Source organism: Myotis nattereri (assembly GCF_964212035.1).
Source record: "Myotis nattereri genome assembly, chromosome: 15".
Classification (NCBI taxonomy): domain Eukaryota; kingdom Metazoa; phylum Chordata; class Mammalia; order Chiroptera; family Vespertilionidae; genus Myotis; species Myotis nattereri.
The window spans coordinates 41343123-41365779 of record NC_138090.1 but is presented as its reverse complement, the minus strand read 5'-3'; the positions used below and the strand labels follow the sequence as shown (position 1 = coordinate 41365779).

General features: G+C 51.2%; 3 protein-coding genes across 4 annotated transcripts; 2 read left to right on the top strand and 1 right to left on the bottom strand.

Moving 5' to 3' along the window:
• Positions 1 to 7689: 7689 nt before the first annotated feature.
• On the bottom strand, positions 7690 to 9244 carry ERICH4 (glutamate rich 4; the record flags this gene model as incomplete). Its single annotated transcript, XM_081107803.1, has 2 exons — positions 9004 to 9244; positions 7690 to 7923 (listed from the first exon to the last, which is right to left on the bottom strand). Exons 1-2 carry the CDS (start codon positions 9175 to 9177, stop codon positions 7690 to 7692), a joined length of 408 nt encoding a protein of 135 aa, XP_080963929.1. The 5' UTR covers positions 9178 to 9244.
• Positions 9245 to 11539: 2295 nt separating this feature from the next.
• Positions 11540 to 17261, top strand: DMAC2 (distal membrane arm assembly component 2). Of its 2 annotated transcripts, XM_081107801.1 has the most exons (6): positions 11541 to 11581; positions 12908 to 13101; positions 14311 to 14391; positions 15336 to 15469; positions 15573 to 15735; positions 16189 to 17261. In XM_081107801.1, the coding sequence occupies exons 1-6, from the start codon at positions 11564 to 11566 to the stop codon at positions 16364 to 16366; spliced, it is 768 nt and encodes a 255-aa protein (XP_080963927.1). In that variant the 5' UTR covers positions 11541 to 11563; the 3' UTR covers positions 16367 to 17261. The 2 variants fall into 2 exon arrangements, with proteins under 2 accessions (XP_080963928.1, XP_080963927.1); XM_081107802.1 differs by lacking the exon at positions 14311 to 14391 and having other exon boundaries at positions 11540 to 11581.
• Positions 17262 to 19612: 2351 nt separating this feature from the next.
• B3GNT8 (UDP-GlcNAc:betaGal beta-1,3-N-acetylglucosaminyltransferase 8) lies at positions 19613 to 21900 on the top strand. The gene has a single exon (XM_081107800.1). The coding sequence runs from the start codon at positions 20499 to 20501 to the stop codon at positions 21687 to 21689; it is 1191 nt and encodes a 396-aa protein (XP_080963926.1). The 5' UTR covers positions 19613 to 20498; the 3' UTR covers positions 21690 to 21900.
• Positions 21901 to 22657: the final 757 nt, after the last annotated feature.

Here is a 22657-nt window from a genome sequence, read left to right as displayed (position 1 = left end):
ATTATTAGTTAAGGTATTACAAATGGCTCATTTTTAATTATTCCTTCAGTTTTCCTTCGAGATCACTTTCCTAATGTTTCGGGCAGGGCCTGCTGTTTCTCCTGAGTCCTTTCAGCCACCTGTGCCTCCGCATCCCAGCCCCTGTGTGGTGAGGGGTTTCTCCCCTTTTGCTGGGAGGAGAGGCCCAGGAGGGCAGACCTGGTGCTCACCTGGTCATTGCCGTATGTAGCTCAGTAGCATTGGCATTGATGACAATGCAGGTGGAACTGGCCACATCCAACCAAGTTCCCTGGGCGCCTCCCTTATAGAGGTCACCTCCATGGTCCAGGCCATGGCTGAGAGCAACTCCCACCCAGATGTCAGGGGCCACTCATCATGCTGTTCTTGCACAGTGAGCATTCCCTCCCGAGTCACTCCCTCCAGTCTCCCCTCAGTGCCTTTCCCCAACCCCAGTTCCTTTCTCCCAACAGACTTGGCATCTGTGAGGCATGGACCCAGGCACACCTGGGTGTACCTTCCAAGAGGCCCCAGACTGTCCAGCCTCTTTCTAGAGTGCCAAGTGAGGGGGAGGGAGCTCTGCTCACATCCATGCTCTGGGGTTGTCTTTCCCCTTCACTGGGTACTAGTCTGACTTTCAGCATTCTCCCCAGCCTTCCTTCCTCCCACCTCCTTCAGCAGAGATCCCGGAAGCTTCAGACCTGGCTAAGATTGGCTAAGGAGGACCAGGTTGGGGGATTGGGCCTGAATGCCCAACCCCCCACCCAAGGGCTCCAGTCTTGAGGGACTCTACTGGACAAAAGGAGGCAGCTTGTCTTTAAGAAGGGAATCTCCATGGAGAGGAACTCAGCACCTCTTCTGCCAACACCGCTCTTCTCTGTGAACATCCTCACTCCCTACTAAAAATTGCTTAGACAAGGAATTGCAAAAATGGGCGTCTGGTTTTGTGAATGCCTAAATATCTCTCCTGAAGCGATGTCTCCCCTCAGGCTGGAGCTCTCCACCTCTGTCTTGGGCATCTTTTCTGCAAATGTGGACCTAGGCAATAGGGGCATTTACAGTCGGCTCTTCCTCAGCCACCAATCGCCGATACCTGCCGTCTCCTGCAGGTGGAGCTGTGACTCATTTGCAACACATCTGGGGACATCATAACACTCACTGCTCATTGGCTCACACCCACATTCCATGGTCAGACCTCTGAAATAGAGCTGTGCAATAGAAATACAGTGGGAGCTATGTGTGTAATTGTAATTTTCTTGCAGCCATATTTAAAAATGTAAGAAGAAACATGAATAAGCACTTGAAAAGATGCTTAATTAGGATGGCTATTGTGAAAAAACAGAAAAAGGATGTGGAGAAATTGGAGCTCTGGTGTAATGTTGGCAGAAATGTCAATGGTGCAATGTTGCTAGTGGGAATGTGTCCTTTTAGGGGGCCTCCCTGAAAGCATTCGGGGAGACCCCCGTGTGGGAGGAATGGTAAGGTTTATTGGGTTTATTGACATAAACACGAAGGACTGTCCTAGGTTCAGCTGTGGTGTCTCAGCTCCCCCCACCCTCCCACCCCCTAGCCTTGTCTTCACCAAGAAAAGTCCAGCCTTGTCTTCAACAAGCCCAGAACAAAGGTCAGTGTTCAGCCTGTGGTCCCTGGAGCGAGAATGCCCTTGGCAGGCAGCCCTGTGGTCCCTGGAGTGCCTATGATATGAATGCTGCAGCTTCCTAGGGAAGCAGGCTTATGCTGCCCCGTAGATTAGGCCTAACAATGCCTGATTCCCTTTGCTTCCTCTCTTTATTAATATCTACGCTTAGAGGAGGAACTAAGATGGCGGCATAGATAAACACCGGGAAATTGCCGCCTCCCACAACAATTGAAAAATACCGCAAAGGACAGAGCAGACATCATCCAGAACAACAGGAAGGCTGGCTGAGTGTAAATTCTACAACTAGAAGGAAAGAAAAGCACGCTGAGAGCCAGAGGAGCTGCGGAGGTGAAGTGCAGAGGTACGGCGGCTCGCGCGCAGGCGGAAAGGGGGTGGCACCTGAGGACGCGGCTGTCTTTTTGAATAACAAGCTCCCGACTGCTCTGAACTCCGGTTCCGGAGAGTCTCTGGGGACCCAGGACTCATACGGGGAGAAGCTGGTCTGTTGGGCAGCGGGCGAACTTGAGTGCGGCTTTCCCTCAGAGGTGCTTCAGCAATTATCGGGTCACTGAGACTCGCGACTCCGGGCGGAGAATCAGCCATAGCTCCTTGCTCCGCCCTTTGACTCCCTGAGACCCCGCCCCACCCAGGCTGCGGCAGAGGCTTTTGCATGTGAATGTACCTAACTGCAGCCGAGCCAGGCAGACCCGGAACTTCCAAGAGAAGGCCCAAGGCCCTGCAGTGCTTGCACTGCTTCACAGCTGAGCCTCTTCATGGCTCCTGCTGTGTGGCCTCAGGCAGAGGCTGAATTAGCACCTCCTTAGATCCAGGAGCCACTGTACCCAGTGGTCAGAGGGGGACCATCCAGATTGCAACTCCTCAGATCCATAAGGGACACACTCAGGGAGCAGACTCAGTGATCACCAAAGCCCCACTGAAATAAGTCTTGCCCCAGAAGGGTGTCTTCAGCACAGAAGTTCTCCCACTTCAGACACAGCTGATTCTCACAGCCAATTGGCCTGGAGGTCAATTCCTCCCAGTGATCCTACAACAACCAAGGCACCAAGAGTGCACCAAGAGTGTCCACCCCAGGTAACTGGGGAGGCTGAGCCACTGGGCTCTACAGGACACCTGGCGCGCAGGGCCACTCTATCAACACAGGGAAGCAGCCAAAATGCGGAGACAAAGAAACAGGTCACAAATGGCAGAAATGGAGGAAAGCAAACGACTGGATATAGAGTTCAAGGCCACGTTTATAAGGTTTTTCAAGAATTTTATGGAAACCGCCGATAAATTTAATGAATCCCTCAATAAGTATAGTGAGACCATGGAGGACATGAAAAAGGACCAACTAGAAATTAAGCATACACTGACTGAAATAAAGAATAATTTACAGAGATCCAAAAGCAGACAAGAGGATCCCAAGAAGCAAGTCAAAGATTTGAAACACAAAGAAACAAAAAATACCCAACCGAAAAAGAAAAAAGAAAAAAGATTCCAAAAATATGAAGATAGTGTAAGGAACCTCTGGGACAACTTCAAGCGTACCAACATCAGAATTATAGGGGTACCAGAAGGAGAGAGAGGGCAAGATATTGAAAACCTTTTTGAAGAAATAATGACAGAAAACTTCCCCCACCTGGTGAAAGAAATGGACTTACAAGTCCAGGAAGCGCAGAGAACCCCAAACAAAAGGAATCCAAAGAGGACCACACCAAGACACATCATAATTAAAATGCCAAGAGCAAAAGATAAAGAGAGAATCTTAAAAGCAGCAAGAGAAAGACAGTCAGTTACCTACAAGGGAGTACCCATCCGACTGTCAGCTGATTTCTCAACAGAAACCATGCAGGCCAGAAGAGAGTGGTGAGAAATATTCAAAGTGATGAATAGCAAGAACCTGCAACCAAGATTACTTTATAGAGCAAAGCTATCATTCAGAATAGAAGGTCAGATAAAGAGCTTCACGGTTAAGAAAAAGCTAAAGGAGTTCATCACCACCAAACCAGCATTATACGAAATGCTGAAAGGTATTCTTTAAGAAGAGGAAGAAGGGAGAACCAAGATGGCGGCATAGGTTAACGCCGGAGTTTGCTGCTTTGAACAACTACTTCAAAAGTGAAACTAAAAGACGGAACGGACATGACCCAAAACCACTGGAACGCTGGCTGAGTGGAAGTCCTACAACTAGGAGGAAAGAGAAACGCATACGGACACTCAGAGGAGGCGCAGTGCTGAAGTCAAATTCTGAGGTGCGGAGTGCGCGCGCGGAGCGGGCTGGCGGCGGAGGGCGCGGTTGGCGTTTTCAATCGGGAGGGAGTCGCAGACTCTGAGCTCCAGATCCGGGCGAGTCTTTAGGGACCCAGACTCAAACGGGAGAAGCGCGACTGTCTGGCTTCGGTCAGAGTGAGTGCAGCTTTCTCTCCGAGCTTTGCAGCCGTTGCATTGCTGGGACTCAGAGAGGCAGAGCCCCTGGGGACAGGACTGAGAGCGGCCATAACTGCTCTCTCCGGCCCACTCTGTTGATCCTGTGCGACCCGCCCCGCCCAAGCCCTGCACAGAGGCATTTGCCGGATAGCCTCAGGCAAAGGCTAGATTAGCACCTCCCTAGAGGACAGAAGTTCTCTCACTGCTGACACAGCTGATTCTCATAGCCACTTGGCCTGGAGGTCAAACCCTCCCTGGAATTAGCTACAACAATCAAGATTTAACTATAACACCACGAACAAAGACCACTAGGGGGTGCACCAAGGAAGCATAACAAAATGCGGAGACAAAGAAACAGGACAAAATTGTCAATGGAAGATCTAGAGTTCAGAACCACACTTTTAAGGTCTCTCAAGAACTGTTTAGAAGCCGCCGATAAACTTAATGAGATCTACAAGAAAACTAATGAGACCCTCGATGTTATATTGGGGAACCAACTAGAAATTAAGCATACACTGACTGAAATAAAGAATATTATACAGACTCCTGACAGCAGAACAGAGGAGCGCAAGAATCAAGTCAATGATTTGAAATGCGAGGAAGCAAAAAACACCCAACCGGAAAAGCAAAATGAAAAAAGAATCCAAAAATGCGAGGATAGTGTAAGGAGCCTCTGGGACAGCTTCAGGCGTACCAACATCAGAATTATAGGGGTGCCAGAAGATGAGAGAGAGCAAGATATTGAAAATCTATTTGAAGAAATAATGACAGAAAACTTCCCTCACCTGGTGAAAGAAATGGACTTACAGGTCCAAGAAGCGCGGAGAACCCCAAACAAAAGGAATCCAAAGAGGACCACACCAAGACACATCATAATTAAAATGCCAAGAGCAAAAGATAAAGAGAGAATCTTAAAAACAGCAAGAGAAAGAAACTCAGTTACCTACAAGGGAATACCCATACGACTGTCAGCTGATTTCTCAACAGAAACTTTGCAGGCCAGAAGGGAGTGGCAAGAAATATTCAAAGTGATGAATACCAAGAACCTACAACCAAGATTACTTTATCCAGCAAAGCTATCATTCAGAATTGAAGGTCAGATAAAGAGCTTCACAGATAAGGAAAAGCTAAAGGAGTTCATCACCACCAAACCAGGATTATATGAAATGCTGAAAGGTATCCTTTAAGAAGAGGAAGAGGAAGAAAAAGGTAAAGATACAAATTATGAACAACAAATATGCATCTATCAACAAGTGAATCTAAGAATCAAGTGAATAAATAATCCGATGAACAGAATGAACTGGTGATTATAATAGAATCAGGGACATAGAAAGGGAATGGACTGACTATTCTTGGGGGGGAAAGGGGTGTGGGAGATGCGGGAAGAGACTGGACAAAAATCGTGCACCTATGGATGAGGACAGTGGGTGGGGAGTGAGGGCGGATGGTGGGGCGGGAACTGGGAGGAGGGGAGTTATGGGGGGAAAAAAGAGGAACAAATGTAATAATCTGAACAATAAAGATTTAATTAAAAAAAAAAAAAAAAAAAAAAAAGAAGAGGAAGAAGAAAAAGGAACTCTTACCATTTGCCACAGCATGGATGGAACTTGAGAGCGGATAAATACCACAGGATCTCACTCATTTGTGGAATACAATGAACAACATAAACTGATGAACAAGGACTGATCCAGAGAAGGAGAGGCATTGATTGGACTGTTGGGCCTTGGAGGGAAGGTAGGGGAGGGTGGGGGCAAGGGGGAAAGATCAACCAAAGGACTTATATGCAAGCATATAGGCCTAATCAATGGACACGGACAATGGGGGGGTGAGGGCATGAGCGGGGGGGGGGGGGGGGGGCGCGTAGAGGGTAACGTGAGGACAAGGACACATATGTAATATCTTAAACAATAAAAAATATATTTAAAAAAAATTATCTACGCTTAGACAGCCACTGCGGAAAACAGTCCGCTGGTTCCTCAGAAAATTAAACATAGGCCATTCTCCCTCTGGGGAGCACGCCCACACCCTTCTTCCCCCACAGGCATGCATCTCCTAAACCAGCCATGGGCAAACTACGGCCCTCAGGCCGGATCGTTTGAAATGAATAAAACTAAAAAAAAAAAAAAAAAGACCGTACCCTTTTATGTAATGATGTTTACTTTGAATTTATATTAGTTCACACAAACACTCCATCCATGCTTTTGTTCCGGCCCTCCGGTCCAGTTTAAGAACCCGTTGTGGCCCCTGAGTCAAAAAGTTTGCCCACCCCTGTACCTAAACTCTAAGGGTCCCCACACATTTGCAACCAGGGGAAATATGGGCAGCAGCAACTCATCCTGGGCTACCCCCACCCCCCACCCCATCTCCAAAGCACCCTTTTCTCTGACTTTTCAATGAGCCAAAGCAGCTCCACCCAGACTCACTTCTTTCCTATAACATTACTAGAGAGCTAAAATAGCCCCGCCCTCCTGTTGCTTATTCCATCCTAAGCCCTTCCTGGTTTCACTGTCCCCAGCTTTAATAAACATATTCTCACAATAAAAAAATTAAAAATTAAATGTAGAATTACTATATGATCCAGAAATCCCACTTCTAGGTATAGACCCAAAAGAATTGAAAGCAAGGACTTGAACAGATATTTGTACACCCATGTTTATAACAGCATTATTCATACTAGCCAAAAGGTAGAAACAAACCAAGTGTCCATGGACAGATGAATGATAAACAAAATGTGGAATGTACACACTAAGGGATATTATTCAGCATAAAAAAGAAAGAAAATTCTGGCACATGCCACAACATGGATGAACCTTAAAGACATTGTGCCAAGTAAAATAAGTGAGACACAAAAGGACAAATGCTGTATAATCCCACTTACATGAGGTTCCTGGAGTAGCCAAATTCGTGGAGACACGAAGTAGAAAGGTGGCTGCCAGGGGCTGAGGGAAGAGGGGCATGGGGAGCTGTTTAATGGGTAGTTTCCGCTTTGTAAGATGAAAAGGGCTCTGGCGGTGGATGGTGGTGATGGTTGCACAATAACGTGAATGTACTTAATTAACACTACTGAACTGTACACTTAAAAAATAGTTAAAATTGTTAATTTTAATGTATAATTTACCACAAAAATCTTAAATAAACAGATGAAATAGAGTAATATTTTATGTATTACAATATACTCAAAATATTATCATTTCAATATGTAATTTTTAATATGATTGAAATGTTTTATATTCTTATCATACTAAGCCTTTGAAAATGTAGCATTCAGCATGTATGTTACACTTACAGTGCACCTCAGTTAGGGCTTGCCAACTTCAAGTGCTCAACAGCCACATGGAGCCAGTGGATGCCTGGCTCTAAAACTTCACCTGCAAGCATCTGCATTCTACTTGCAAAGGCCCCATCTTCCCTCCAACACTCCTGCAGCTCATCTGCAAACACACCTACAGTTTTTCTGAAAACTTCCCACACCATCTTCAAACACAGCCACGGCTCCAGGCCAATCCCCGAATCTCACTGCAGGCATCTTCAGAGCATTTGCAGGTTGATCTGACCTTCAAATCACTCCTCTTTGCATACGTTTTCATAAAGTCCCATATGCCAATGAGAAACACCCTGGCAGGGCCTCAGATGGTCATCTCAAAGTCAGGGAGCCGGTGGCCTGAGGCTGGGCAGGAGACCCCCAGATGTACTTCCTCTTGCTTTCCCTCTGGCTCTTCATCCTCCTCCTCTTCCTGGAAGATCTCCTCCTCCTCCTCCTCTTCCAGGAAATCAACCAGCTCCTCCCGCAGCACCGCCATCTCCAGCCCCAAGCTACACAGCTGGCCGAGCAGCTGGACATCCACTCTTCGAAGTTTCTCCTGCCAGAGGGAAATGGAAGTCATAGGCATTCCACCCCAGAGAGCATCCTCCCTTGGCCCCCCCACCCCCACCCCCAACCTTGGTGGGAGCAAGTCCCAGATCAAGACCTAACAGTGATTCTTTGCTTGACAAAACTTTAGTCGGGCTCCTGTATCTTTTCCTAGGCCTATCTCTGCACCTCCCTGTAAAATTCACTTTTAGCAGGAATCCCCAGCCTCCACACCTGAATACTCTCCATACTCTATCTAAGCGGGTTCCCCATCCTCCCATTTCCCCCAGGTGATGTCTGATCACCCTGGCCTCCCTTCAGCGGGACTCCTGCTGAGTCACTTTACCAAAAATGCCCCTTTCCGTTAATGTAATTTTCTATCCGCTAACCCCCAGCAGCTCCTAGGTTGTAAATTTCCACTTGCCCATGCTGTACTTGGAGTTGAGCTCTCTCTCTCTCTCCTCCACTGCAAAATCCCATCACAATGGTCCCTATACCCAACATCTTACCACCTGTAACATGTGTTCTTGGGCAGGTCCTCACTATGTCCCTGGACCTGTCACCCTGCTTCTCACAGTTTCTGTATTTCACTGTCCCTCCCTGTCTCTACCTCCCTCTGTATGTGTCTGACTCTTAATCTCTTTGTCTCTCGTTTCCCTCTCTTGTTATCTCTCTCTCTCTCTGTCGCCAGCTGTCTTTGTCTCTATGTCTTTCCATATCCATCTTTCTCTGTCTCTATTTCTCTGCCGTTGTCTCTCGGATTTAATCTGAGTCTCTCTGTCCCTGCTGCTATCCTCAATCTCTACTTTCCAACTCTACCTCTTTCTTTCTGGGTCCCTCTCTGTATCTCTGTCTCTATTCCTATCTCTCACTCTTTGGGTCTATGTGTCTGTTTCTCTCTCTCTCTCTCTCTCTCTCTCTCTCTCTCTCTCTCTCTGTGTGTGTGTGTGTGTGTATGTTTATTTCTCTATTCCTGTCTCTCAATTTCTGTCTTTCAACCTCTGGCCCTTTCTATTTTCATACATTGCCACTCATTCATTCTCCCCCGACCCTCTACTCTATCTCTTGCCCCTCCAAACTCCTCACTCACCAGCTCCTCCCAGATCCAGAGCAGACACTCCCTGGTACCTTCAGTGTCTGTCCCTGGGGACATGAGGTTCTGGCCAGCTCTCCATGATGGGGGTACACCCCTCAGGGCCCTGGGGGGTGGACCCAGCCCTGGGGGCACCAGTCCAGCCTGCCTCAGCTGTCTCCACAGCTCCATAGTCTCTGACCAGTCGCTGCCAGGAGCAGGAAGTAGCAAGGTCCAGAATGACCCCACCCCCTGGGGATCTGGGGGGTAGGGGAGTAAAGGGCAGTGGGAGGGTGGTGGTAGGAGGGTCTGACATGGCGTCCCAAAGTCCATTCTTCAGTGAGAATCAGCAATTTTTTCTTTCTGAAGTCTAACCTCAACTCTGTTCACAAGGGTCCAACTCCACCCCCCTCCCCCACCCCCACCTCTTCTCAGGCCTAACCCCTCCCTGTGTTTGGTGTCTATTTATGCCTGGCCCATCCTATCTAGCCCTCTCCTGAGTCCCTCCCACCACTCATCCTCAAACCCCAGGGTGGTTCTTGCCTTTCTCCACTCAGGCCATCCCAGGGCTTCCCAACCAGTCGTCTAAGGAGCCAGGAGTGGCCTCCAAGAGAATGGTCCCTCCTCAGCAGGGCTGCCTCCGTGTCCAGGCTGTTGACTTTCACTGAGCAACCAATTCTGCCGACTCTAGACTTGCCCACAGATATTATTACTATCAGCATTGCCAGGGAAACGGTTGGAACACACTCCAGGCCTCGGCTAGAGCCCCTCTGTCAGGCACAGGTGTTCAAATTCCTTTGACATGTCAATGGCTCCTCAGTTCCTGACTCCAGTCCTGACCTCCCTCCTGAGATTCAGACCCCTGCTCAGCCTCTCCACCTGGATGTCTCAAGGTGAATATGGTCAAAACAGAACTCTCAGTCGGGACCTACCCCACTGTATTAGTTTCCTGGTGCTGCTATAACAATTACCACAAACTTAGTGGCTTAAAATAGCACAAAGTTATCTTCTTACAGTTCTGGAGGTCAGAGGTCTAAAGTGGGTTCCCAGGGCTCAGTTCCTTCTGGAGGCTCTAGGGGAGAATGTTTCCTAACCTTACCCAGCTTCTAGAAGCCACCCACATTCCTTGGCTCATAGCCCCTCCCTTGCATCACTCCAGACTCTTGCATCTATCATCAGGACTCTCCTGCCTCATTTTATAACACCCTCATGATTACATTGGGCCCCCCTCAATTATCCAGGAAATCTCCCCATCTCAAAATTGTTCAGCTTAACCACGTTTTGTTTACCATAGAAAGTAACAGGCACAGTCCCAGGGATCAGAACATGGATATTGGGGCGGGGCGGGGCGGAAGGGGGAGTAGTGAGAGGGGGTCGGGTCATTTTCAGCCTACCACACCTGTCCTTCCAAACACCTGCTATTCCCCATCTCTATCATTTTAGTTGCTCAAGCTGTTGGCCCGACCTTCAAAACAGACTCATAAACTGAACACTTCTCACCATGCTCATTGCCCCATCCCTGCTCCTGTCCCCTCATCTCTGGTCTGGATGACCACAGTAGCCTCTTTGCTGCCCCCTGCTTCCACCCTTGCCCTCTAAGATCAGTTTTCAGCCTAGCAGACATGATCTTTACACAGATCTGCCCTGTGAGTGGAATAAAATCCTACCATGCCTGCACAGTCAGTTCCCTGCCCACCTGTCAGACCCCGTCTACTACCTCTTTTCAAGATGGTTCCCATCTCTGGGCCTTTGCCCTGGCTGTTACATTCCAGTGCCTGGAACACTCTCCTCCCAGAATTTTGAATGGCTGTTTCCTTCTTATCCTCCGCTTAATTGTCACCTCTTCCGATGGCCCTTTACCACGGTCACTCCCTATTATATGACCTGTGTTTATTTGCCTCTTATCAAATATTAGCTGAAAGTATGCTGCTTATTCATGTCTCTTATCCATCCTCTCCTTGCCTGGAATGCCGACTCCCTGAGAAAGGGGCTGGGTCTGTCCTGTTCACCACGGTAACCTCAGCACCCAGGGCAGTGCCTGCCCCATGGTACTTGCTCAGTAAATATTTGTGGAATGAATGGATGGATGAATGGATGGATGGATAATTCTATCCACAAGTCTTCACATTGAAGCTTCACTCTGAGCTCCAAACTGAAACCAAACACATCACAATATTAATCTTGAGATCTCACCTCCTCCTCTTACCTGAAGTCTAACCTCACCACCCACTCCGACCTCTTCCCCTCCCAGGAAAAAGAATGCTGGTCTGCTTTTGAGGTACATCACTGCAAGGAGGTAGCGGGTGAGAGCTGGAGAAGAGGGAGCTCAGGGAACCGAGGCTGCAGTCACAGAAAGGAAGGTGCTCTGACAGGAAGCACTGCCCACCCTCCCCTCGGGAAAGCGGAGAGGGTCCCATTATAAAGTCTACAGAGAGGGCACGCAGGGCAATCTCTCAACCCGAGTAAAAAGTGCGTGTGCCTTTAAGAGGAGAATGCAACCATAAAAAAAGATGAAGACAGAGCCAGGTGGGTGGGACAAGAAAGGACCGGCCCCTTCCGGTTACATAATCTCAACAAGATGGCGGCGCCCAGGGCGGTAGGTCTCGGGGCTCCTAGAACCCCCAAATTGAAGTCCGCTCGGCTGCCTCTGCCTTCAGGGCCTCTGCCGGCGCCCAGGCAGCGAGGGCCGCGGCGCAGCAGGAGGACCCCGGCCAGGCCTCGCGCTGGCAGTGGAAACGGGGCTGCTGGGGGCCGGGAAGGACGCTGTGGGTCGCAGGCTGCTGGGGAGCTTCAGCGAGAAGAGGGGGCGGGGACTGGCTGAAAGAAACCAATAAAGGAGCAGAGAATGCGTTCCGATGGGCGCACCCAGCCAATCAGAGGCAGGGATGTGGGACGATGGGCCGGCGAGATTGGGACTTGTGCTTTGGCCGGTAGCTCAGTGGATAAAGTAGCGCGTTTCCCCACCCACCGAAGGGTCGCGGGTTCGATTCTCGCAGGGGCACGAATCTGGGGTGCTGGCTCGATACCCTGAGGGAGGCAACCAGTCTTTACCTCCCTTCCACTCTTTCTAAAACAATGCGGGGAAATATCCTCGGGTGAGGATTAACAAACAAAAAAGAGAGTGAAAGGAAGGGATTTGGAAGGGTAGGACTCCACAGAAAGCCAGTAAGGGAAACTCAGGACAGTTAGGAATTTTGATGGAAAACCAAAGGGATGTTGATGGGATGGGGGAACCAAGAGGTAACTTTGGGTGTTCCAAGGAAAATACGTGGGAGGATTAAGGGGAAATTTTTCAGTATTTGTGGAGAAAGTTTGGAGAGAATTGGGTAAAAGCAGCAATGCAGTTAGAGAAAATTAAAATAAGAGGTTGGGAGCTTATGAGGAATTTTGAGGGAAAATAAAGATTTGGGCAAGTTTTGGGGAAAAGAGAGAAGTTGGTTAAAGCAAGAAGAAAAATTGGGGGCAGGCTAAGAGAAGACTTTGAAGAGTTTAAGGGTGGTTTGGAAACAAACTAAACAAATTAAGATTATATTTGGGGGAAAGAATTTGGTTATTCAGGAATACTCCAGGGAAAATTGGGTAAAATTAAGGGAAGAAATTGTGGGAAATTAACAGGTCAGATAATGGAGGTTTTGAGAGAAAATAAGCATTTGAGGGGAAAATAGAGAATTTGGGAAAACCAAGAATGTTTGGTTAAATCAGAGAGACAATTTAGGGTTAAGAGGAAGAACTTGGGGAAAACATGGAAGGAAATCTGGGAATCCAAAATGCGGAATTTCGAGATTCTGAAAGAATTTAGTGAATCAAGAACATTTTGTGTGGAGGGGGTCGGGGGTGTTCATAAACCAAGAACAGAACAGAGGGTGCAGCTCGGTCTCACAGGAGGCTCTCCAGGCTCAGCCTCTCCTCTCTTCCTCCCCAGTCCCTGCACCTGGTGGCCCCCAAATGGAGTTTGGGTACCAGCGGTATCCGTGGTCTGAGCAGTGCAGTGACCCCAGAGGGCAATCAGAGGAAGGGAAGGCTGCTCCAATTCCTGACTGACCGCTTCTATGATGTGGAGGCCATAAGGCAGTACCTGTTCCAAAAGCAGTTGTCAAAGGTGCACAAGGAAAATCGGTGAGAACCCCTGGCCTGCAAGACCCTACTGCTCTGCCTCACTCACTGGTCAGAATCCAGACCCTGCCCTTGCCACTCCCAGGTGGTCCTGTGGCTTCCAGTACTAGCCATGCCAACTTCTGTCTTCATCTATGGCTCATACCCTTTCCAAGGACTCCAGTTCATGCAGGCAACTTGCTGCCCATCATCTCTTGGTCTAGCCGGCTCCTCAGACCTAACGTGGTTAACAACAAACGCTTGATTTCCCCCTAAAAGGCCTGCTTACCTCCAAGCCTTCCCCATCCCAGTAAACAGCACCACTGCCCACCCCGTTGTTCAGGCCAAATTCTAAGGAGTCATCCCTGATTCCTCTGTTTCTCTGCCCTCTACGTCCAGTTGGTCGATAAAATACTAGAATATCTCAAATTTGACCAGTTCTCACCTCCTTCACTGTTTGTAGCCAGAGCAGAGACTCTTCATTTTATGGTTGGATTACTGCAGTCATCTAGCTGGTCACTGTTTGCCCCCACAGTCTATTTATAGGTTACAAAGCAGCCGAAGGACTTTTTAGAAAATAAAATAGAGAACACTGCCATTTTGCTTGAAACCCTGAAATGGTTTCCAGTTGCAACTAGAATGAAAGCCAAACTCGAAAGCCCAAAACCTGGTCCCTACTGAGCTTTGAGATGCCTACTAGGGACTCTCCTCACCCCTGCAACATGGTGTCTTTATTGCTGTTTGTTCAACTGTCCTAATTTGAGCTGCTGGGCCTTGCACTAGCTGTTCCCTTGGCCTGGCAGCCTCATGCCTTGACCTCTGCATTCCTTCCTGCCGCTCAGATCTCTGCACAAGTTTCACCACCTCCAAGAAAAATTTCTTATCAGCCAAGCTACATTAGCCTTCTCCACCCCCACCCCTGACCCAAGCCACTCCTAGTCAGTCCCTGTGTTCTACTTTCCTCCTGGAATTGATACTGCCTGCAACTCGCTCTCCTGGTGTATTACTGCTTCTCCCTGTAAATTAACTTCAGAAGGGCAGGGACAGTTACCTGCCTTGGTCACCACTGCCCCCCTGTGCCCAGCATTTAATAGGCACTCAGTAAATATTTGCAGCCTGACTCTGTGTGCCCGTCAGTCCTGATACTGTGGACTCTGACCGTGTCAGCAGCACGGGCATGGTGAGGGGTGCAGTGCTCCCAGGCCTCACCCTCAGCTACTGTTCTCTCGGCAGATCCTCCACCGGCATCAAGAAACAATACGGCCCATACATCGCAGGAGCCTATTTTGTCCTGAAGCAGGGAGGAGCAGTCAAGTATGACAGCAAAGGTGTCAAAACGGGGATGGGGGAGGCCAACGATGGGCTCTCTAACCTCAGGCTCTTCAGTCAGGCAGGCTTCCCCGTGAGTCCCCCAGCCTCTGCCCCCTACTGGCTGGGGCTTGGGGCTTGGGGCTTGGTCCCAAGCTTTCATTTTGTCATCTGTAACATGGAATGGTAGTTGTAGCTAACCTATAAACACATTTTGCAATGTAAATGCATGGCACATGTGTTCAATAAATACTAGTTTCTTTTCTCTTCCCTCTTCCTCCTCCAACCTTTGGGAGATTCCTCTCACCACCTTTTTTTTGTGTGTGTAATATATTTTATTGATTTTTTACAGGGAGGAAGGGAGAGGGATAGAGAGAGTCAGAAACATCGATGAGAGAGAAACATCAATCAGCTGCCTCCTGCACATTCCCTACTGGGGATGTGCCCGCAACCAAGGTATATTCCCTTGACCGGAATCAAACCTGGGACCCTTCAGTCCCCAGGCCGACGCTCTATCCACTGAGCTAAACTGATTAGGGCCCTTTTCTTTTCTTCTTGCTTGAAAAGCAAAATTCATGTATACTTTATCTACTTCTCATCGTTCTAATTAAAATTTTTACTTGGTTTGTGCATTTCCCCCAGCACCTTCCTTAGAAATGATTTACGTATCTGAAAATGTCTCAACTTTTGCCCATCTAGAAAGGTTCTTATATCGTAGCTCTTTTGTGTTATCAGTAATGCCTCCAGCCCTCAGCTTCTAGGTACATAAAACTGGCCAAACATTCCATATTTGATAGGATCATCATGGGATCCAATGAGACCAGACGTGTATACCCCTTAGAACAAGAGCAGACACAGTACCATCATTGTATTATACGGGCTGGGTAGTGGTCTCAGGAGGCTGGAGGCTTGGGGATAAGTGGGGTACCCACCTGGAACCTCCTTTCCAGATTCCAGGGCAAAGAGTGGATTCGGTCCAAGCAGGGCTACTCCCCTTTCCAGTTGTTGAGTTTCCAGGCGGTACCTATAGAGGCGGTGGATGCCAGTGACTGTGCCATCAACTACGAAGGCCTGGACAACCTCTGTGAGTGGGGTGGGTGGGGCAGAGATGGGCGGGGCTCTGCATTTTCCCTTTCGTGGTGGGCTCAAGAGGGGTCTCAGTGCCATCTGCCCTCTCCCTCCTGCAGTGGCCCTGAAGGAGCTGCAATCCCTGTTGCTGCAGCGCTGTCCCCATGTGGATGACTGGTGTCTCAGCCGCCTCCACCAGCTGGCCAATTCATTGCAGGAGCTCTCGCTGGCTGGTTGCCCCCGAATCTCCGAAAGGGGCCTCGCCTGCCTCCATCACCTCCAGTAAGACCTCAGCTCAGCTGACCCCCAGCCCCACCTCCCCCCACATCCCCCCTCCCCTGAGCCAGGACAGGGGCTCCCACCAGCTCACATATGGGAAAGTGGGGAGGGAGCAGTGTCAGGCAGTTTCCTGTCTCCCTGCCTCCATGACAAACCTAGTGTCTGGTGGGTAAGCACAGATGAGCAGTGGCAGTGAGTCTCTGGGGTTATTAAAGGATTCCCTAGTTTTTCTTTTGGTTTTAATGAAAACTCCATATTTACACTGTTGTAGAACCATAGGAGCCAGAGGTGTCTATTTGTAATTAACACAGTGGATTCGTGGATTTGGGCATTCTCTAGACAGTTAAAGATGTTTATTTTAAGAAGCTAGGGGTTGAATGGGGGTCATTGCACCCCCTCCATACACTCTCACAGATGCTGTCCTTATGCGGGCCTTCCCCCTCCTTGCTTCCTCAGGAATCTCCGCAGGCTGGACATCTCAGACCTCCCTGCTGTGTCCAACCCAGGCCTCACTCAGATCTTGGTGGAGGAGATGCTGCCCAGGTGTGAGGTTCTGGGGGCTGAGTGGGCCCAGGGCCTGAAGTCGGGGCTGGAACAGCAGTCTCAGGACACAGCCAGCCCCATCCCTGCCTAGTCACAGCCCACTCCCCATCCAGGTGGATCTCAGCCGACTGTGTTGAGTCTCTGACAGTTCTACTTCTGGCTTCCAGTTGGGCTCACTCACTGTGGGGGTTGGGGTGGGACGAGGGATGTGGCACTGGCAGGTCAGGGGGAAGGAGGGCATGTGGTCCCCACCTCATGGACTGGCTACACTCTGGACTGAAGGCCACAGCTCCTGTCATCCTGTCAGGCAGCCCTTCCCACACACTTGTAGTTCTAGTAACTTCCTGCCTGGCCAGGCCTGGGGCAGGTAGGACTCTCGGCTGCAAGTAGCCCCAGAGAGCTGCATTCTCTCTTGTGGCCTCCTCTTTGCCCACTACTGTGTCGAGACTTCTCAAATTAACCTCATTTAGGTGTGCTGTTTCCCTACTGATATAGGGGGTGCTCCTGGCATTCCAAAGGGATGGTTGTTCCGCGTGGGACTAGTCAGCTCACCGCAGGGTACAGCACCCCTTGCCCACACTCACTAAATGCCAGTAGCATCCCAAGTCCTATGGTGTTCCAGCTTATTGACTGACTTAGCTGCAGATTCAACTTTTTATCTGCACTGTGACAACTGATCTGGGCCTTTGAAATATTTTTCCTTTGCTAACTGGCATAAGCCTTGTCAGTAGGAGGCGCTCGAGAGACTGCAGGAAGCAAGGCTTTTGTTTCCTGGTTCCTGTTCAGGTGTGCAGGCTCCTGCCTCGCTAGCTCTCTGGTGGCTTCTCCATTGGGGTGGGGGGGAGCGTGTGTGTCAGCAGCCTCCCCTGAAACCCCACCCTGCCCCACCTGGCAGTTTCCTAGAGGCATACTTTCACTGGGCTACCTCCTGTGAATGACTCCACCACACCCCAGAGGTGATTTCCAGTAAATTCCAAGGCACCTTACCAGTGAATCCTGTGTCACTTCAATTCGCTGTTGTAGTCAATAATTATATTAAACGTTCCCTGTTCAGATTACTGGGTTTTTCCCCTCTCCTGATTGGCTCCAAACTGGTACAGCACTGGTATGCAGAGTGTTCCAGGAGACGGGCTCACGGAGATGGGACTGAAGTCCGCGGCACGCAGTCCCAGTCAGGCTATCTCGGGTTTATTTTGTGAGGAGGTGCAGCTGAAGCACGAGCCCCAGGAGCCCCTCTGGCTGCAACGCCTGACTGCTGTGGCAGTGATGACTGTTCTAAAGATAGGCCTTGGACAGATTCTCTGCAGTGCCCTTGAGTGCCTACAGATAGACAAGGACGAGCTCGGGTCTGCCACCTCAGCTCAAACCACTCTCTGAGGACTGGAGCACTTCTGTGACAGCCCCCTAGTCAGATCTCGTAGCCAAAGGGCTGATAGTACTGAAAATACGACACAGCATTTAAGGCTGCTGGTTGATGATGGTTGAATTCCAGTCTCCTCATGTGAAAGTGAGGGTGCTGACTGGTAACCAGTGAGATCTTGAAATTTTGAATGCGGTTGTCTGGCTGGACCAGAAGAAACACGATCTTGAAACCCCACCTCACTCTGAGCCTCCTCCGCAGCATCTGAGGAGAACACCAGCCTTCCTGTGCTTGAAACCCCCGGATGTAATGGGGAAGAAGCCTTGAGAGTGTCCCTTCTCAAGAGTCATCACAAGCACTCTGCCGTCACTACACCCATAAACCCGGGGCCAAACCTCAGCAAGCCCAGGGGCCAGGTGCTCCCTGTGACCCTGGAGCAACAGCTTATACACTGAAGCACTTGTACAGTCAGAACCTGGGGGACCAGTGCAGGAATGGATTCTAAGGGTGTAACAGTGAGGGTGGGCAAGTCACTGGTACAAGGGTACTTACTAGAGATTCTGGATTTAGTGGGTTAGCTTGTGCACGTGGGGGTGGTTCTAACAGCTGTCTTGGTTGGGTGACTTGGATTTGGACTCAACACTGGCCTACAGGTAATGAGGCGAAGAAGTCAGAAGGGATGTTGGGTTGATCATGGTTGACCTGCACTTCTACTTGCTGGCCTCCGCCACGCGCGCCCCCCCTTCACCACCACCACCCCCCCCCCACCCCCGTTCCATAGAAGGCACCTCTTGACACTCAACTTTCCCTGTTCCCATTGCTGTGCTTTCCCTCCTGATTGGACCCAGATTGATGCACAAAGCAATAAAAATTGTACCCTCCGAGATTTCCAAAAACACTCCCAGAAGGGATAGTGTCTCCCCTGTGGAGAACCTCTGCAACCCCTGGGAGTAGCTAGCTGAGCTGGGAGTGCTCAGGGGGCTTGGACCCCTCTCTCCAAGCCCCGGGGGGGGGGGGGGCGCTTAAACCCCCACCAGGGGTGCTGAGGCCCCTGACCCCTGCCCCTGATTGTCATTTCCCACTCTAGCTTTTATTCCATTAATATTCCCCACTTCCTCCACACTGTCTTCCTCCAGCTGGTCCCATGGGCTCCATTATTCAAACTCAGGGGGAGGAAATCAGCACTGGACAGATAATCCACTGCTGTGGCTAACAGACAGGGTCCCTGAGAGTCCTCCCAAACCCCAAGTGGAGTGAAGGGGGTCAGGCCAGGCTTAGTCCCAACCCAGGTTCCAGGAGGTTTGGGATGAGGAGGCCCCACCTTCTACCCTCCCTAGACAGCTGCTGCAGCCCCAACAGCAGAATCCTCGGGGAGGGCATCCGGTGTAAACAGGCAGACAACCCCTCCTGTCCCTGGGGGCCGGATGTGAGTGTTCTCCTGTCCCTGAGCAGCTATGGGCAGGGCTGGAGTGGGGGCCCGGTAGGAATAGGTTCCCACCCTGCTAGTCAGGCAACCAGGCTCCAAAGAGGATGAAGGTGCAGGGTTGGCTCAGCTTCAAGGCTTCCTGTGCTCCCCCCCCCCCCCCCCCCGCCAATGCCCTCTAACTTGGTTCCACCTGCAGCTGCCCCTTCTCCTTCCATCTGGTTCTCTCCTGCTGCTCCTCCCCGGCTCCCTTCTCAGGCTCTCCCTGGGCCTGGCTCTGTTTATAGACTCCCTCCTGATTCCATTTGAGTCCCTCCACCTGCCTCTAAATCTTCCCCTTTACCCTCCCCCCTCAGAGGCTTCCTGGCCACCCCTTATCTCTGGCTGTCTCCATTTCTTTCATCCTCACACACCTCTCTCCTCTCTCCCCCTCTCTCCGGTGCTCCCCTCTTTGCATTCTTGAGTCTCTATCTCCTGTCTCTTCTCCCTGCCTCATGAGGCCTCCCTCACCAGCTGTCTGTCCTCACCAGCCCCCTTCCCCATTCCATCCGGACTCTGGGCAGCAACGCCACCCCCATGTCTAGCAGGCTGACCCTTTCCCTCTCAGCACATTCTCTGCCACCTCCTTCCACCAATCATTAGCCCCTCGCCTCCAGTTTTGCAACTTTGGGACTGTGCCTGTCTCTGGGCCATTCCAACACCACCCAGCCCAGGTTCAGGCCTAGCTCTCAGTCTCACCCTCCCTCCGATTCTCCCAGGCCCCTGGGTCTCCTGTCCCAGGCCTCACCAGGTGCCCCAATCTCTGCAGCAATTCCCTCTGCTTCACCAGAAAACCAGCCCCAACAAGCCAGAGCCCCATCTCTTAGGTCGGCCTCCTGCCCTCCCCCTCCCCTGCCTCCCTCAGCCCCGCCCCGGCCCCTCCCAGCCCTTGGGGCCCTCCCAGCTGCCGGCTCCCCTCCCGCCCCACCCCTCTGGTTGGGCTGGGCTGGGCTGGGCTGGGCTGAAGAACAATGACATACGGAGAAAGAAGACTCAGCCCCTGCAGGACCTGGGCAAAAGGGAGGGAGCTGGGAGGGCCTGACCAGAGGCCCGGGGTGCCGGAGCTGGACCCAGAGGTAAAGAGGGCTCCCCAGTCTCCGGGGTGGGGGCAGATGGAGCGAGGGAGTTTGGGTTTCTCTGTCGCTGGAAGGAGCTGACCCCAGGGATCCTGATTCCTGGAGAGGGGGATGAATGGGGGAATGGAACAAGCTGTGGAAGGGATTGAGCAGAGAGGGGAAAGAGTGGGTGTTAAAATGGGATTGGAGCAGTGATTCCAGGTTCGGGAATAGGGGCTGGTTTAGGGTCTGGGATTAAGGCCAGTACTGGGTTGGTGGGAACTCCAGAGGCCTCTGTGGCTCCTTTGCAGCTCCCACCACGGCCATCCCTTCCCCGGGCTGGGTCATGCGCTGCCCCAAGTGCCTTCTCTGCCTGTCAGCACTGCTCACGCTCCTGGGCCTCAAAGTGTACATCGAGTGGACATCGGAGTCTCGGCTGAGCAAGGTCTATCTGGGACCCCAGGGCACCCTGCCAGGCCCCTCGCCAGCCAGTCCTGAGCCCACCCTGCCAGCTAACCTCTCAGCCCGTCTGGGCCAAACTGGCCCACTGCCCTTGGCTTACTGGAACCAGCAGCAGTGGCGGCTGGGGGCCCTGCCCAGTGGGAACAGCACTGAGGGAGACTGCCGGGCTTGGGGGGCGGCCGCGGCTGCTGAAATCCCCGATTTCACCTCCTACCCTGAGGACCTCCGCCGCTTCTTGCTGTCAGCAGCCTGCCGGAGCTTCCCTCAGTGGCTGCCTGGAGGTGGCCGTGGCCAAGTGCCCAGCTGTGGGGAAACCAATATCCCCTACCTGCTGCTGGCTGTCAAGTCGGAACCAGGGCGATTTGCTGAACGACAGGCCGTGAGGGAGACCTGGGGTGGTCCTGCTCCTGGAATCCGCCTGCTCTTCCTGCTGGGGTCCCCAGTAGGTGAGGGGGGTCCTGACCTAGGCCCTCTGGTGGCCTGGGAGAGCCACCGCTACAGTGACCTGCTGCTCTGGGACTTCCTGGACGTTCCCTTCAATGAGACACTCAAGGACCTGCTGCTACTGTCCTGGCTGGGCCACCACTGCGCTGGTGTGAGCTTCGTCTTGCAAGCTCAGGACGATGCCTTTGTGCACACTCCTGCCCTGCTGGACTACCTGCGGGCCCTGCCACCCAGCTGGGCCCGAGGCCTCTACCTGGGTGAGGTGTTTTCCCAGGCCAAGCCCCTCCGGAAGCCTGGAGGACCTTTCTACGTGCCCATGTCCTTCTTTGAAGGTGACTACCCGGCCTATGCCAGCGGGGGTGGCTACATCATCGCTGGGCGCCTGGCACCCTGGCTGTTGCAGGCAGCAGCCCGTGTGGCACCGTTCCCCTTCAACGATGTCTACATTGGCCTGTGCTTCCGTGCTCTTGGCCTAGCGCCCAGGGCCCACATAGGCTTCCTCACAGCCTGGCCAGCAGACCGCAGGGCGGACCCCTGCGTTCTCCGTGACCTGCTGCTGGTGCGACCCATCAGACCCCAGGAGAGCCTTTGGCTCTGGAAACACCTGCAGGACCCTCAGCTCCATTGCTGAGCCTCAGTGGGGTTGGGCGGGGAGGGCCAACCTGGCCTGGGCCAGGGCCTCAGTGCCTGCCTCTTGCCTGCCCCTTGCTCAGCCTCTCTGTGAGGAGGTCCTAGAATCACGACTGCTTGAGCCCCTCCTGGGCTGGCCCAGGCTATGGGACCGGGCAGCAGGAGGCAGAGGACTGTTTTTGTCTACTTTTTGTTTTTGAAAAATATGAACAACCCACTCTGAGGCTTAGAGTTGTCTTTGTGCCTATGGGGCCCTGGGAACTTTATAAGAGCAGAGCTCAGCCACCCATACCCTGCACACCCTGACCTTTACACTAGACACCCTCCCCACCCCTACTGGACAGGGCCAGCTCCAACAGCCTCCTGGTCACCTTGCTGGACACCAGGTTTGCCTCACTCCATGGGAGAGCAGGAGTCCAACTCTGGAACACCCCACCCCACCCTGTCTGCTGAAGCTGGCCCCCCACCTTGTGAAAGTTTCCAGGGAAGTAGATACCTCAACGGCCTTGGCCTTATCCATCTAACTCAGTGGTTCCCCACGTAGGGCACGTGCCTCACAGGGGGGCAATTTGATTTTTAAGGGGGCAATTTGAGAATGAGTTATTAACAGTAAATGTTTTGCATCTTTATGGTTCTAGGAGCCTCATATACAGTATATAAGTACATATTGTGACATATTTATGCATTCCAGTTCTCTTGTTTTGAAACTTTGCTATTTTTTCATATCACTTCATATTATTTTTTTAACAATTTCTTAGTGATTTCTTCCTCAGTACTTCAACTGTCCTTTCATTCTTTTATTTTTCTCTTTTATGGATGCCATGTTCTTTGGGAGCTTGTTTAGACCAAGTTAATAGCCTTTTTAGGCTTCCTCCACGTGAATAGAAGCTCACTTTTTGAATAATAAGAATTATATGTCACGGGGGGGGGGGGCGGGGGGCGCATCAGGATTTTAGAGACGCTTAGGTG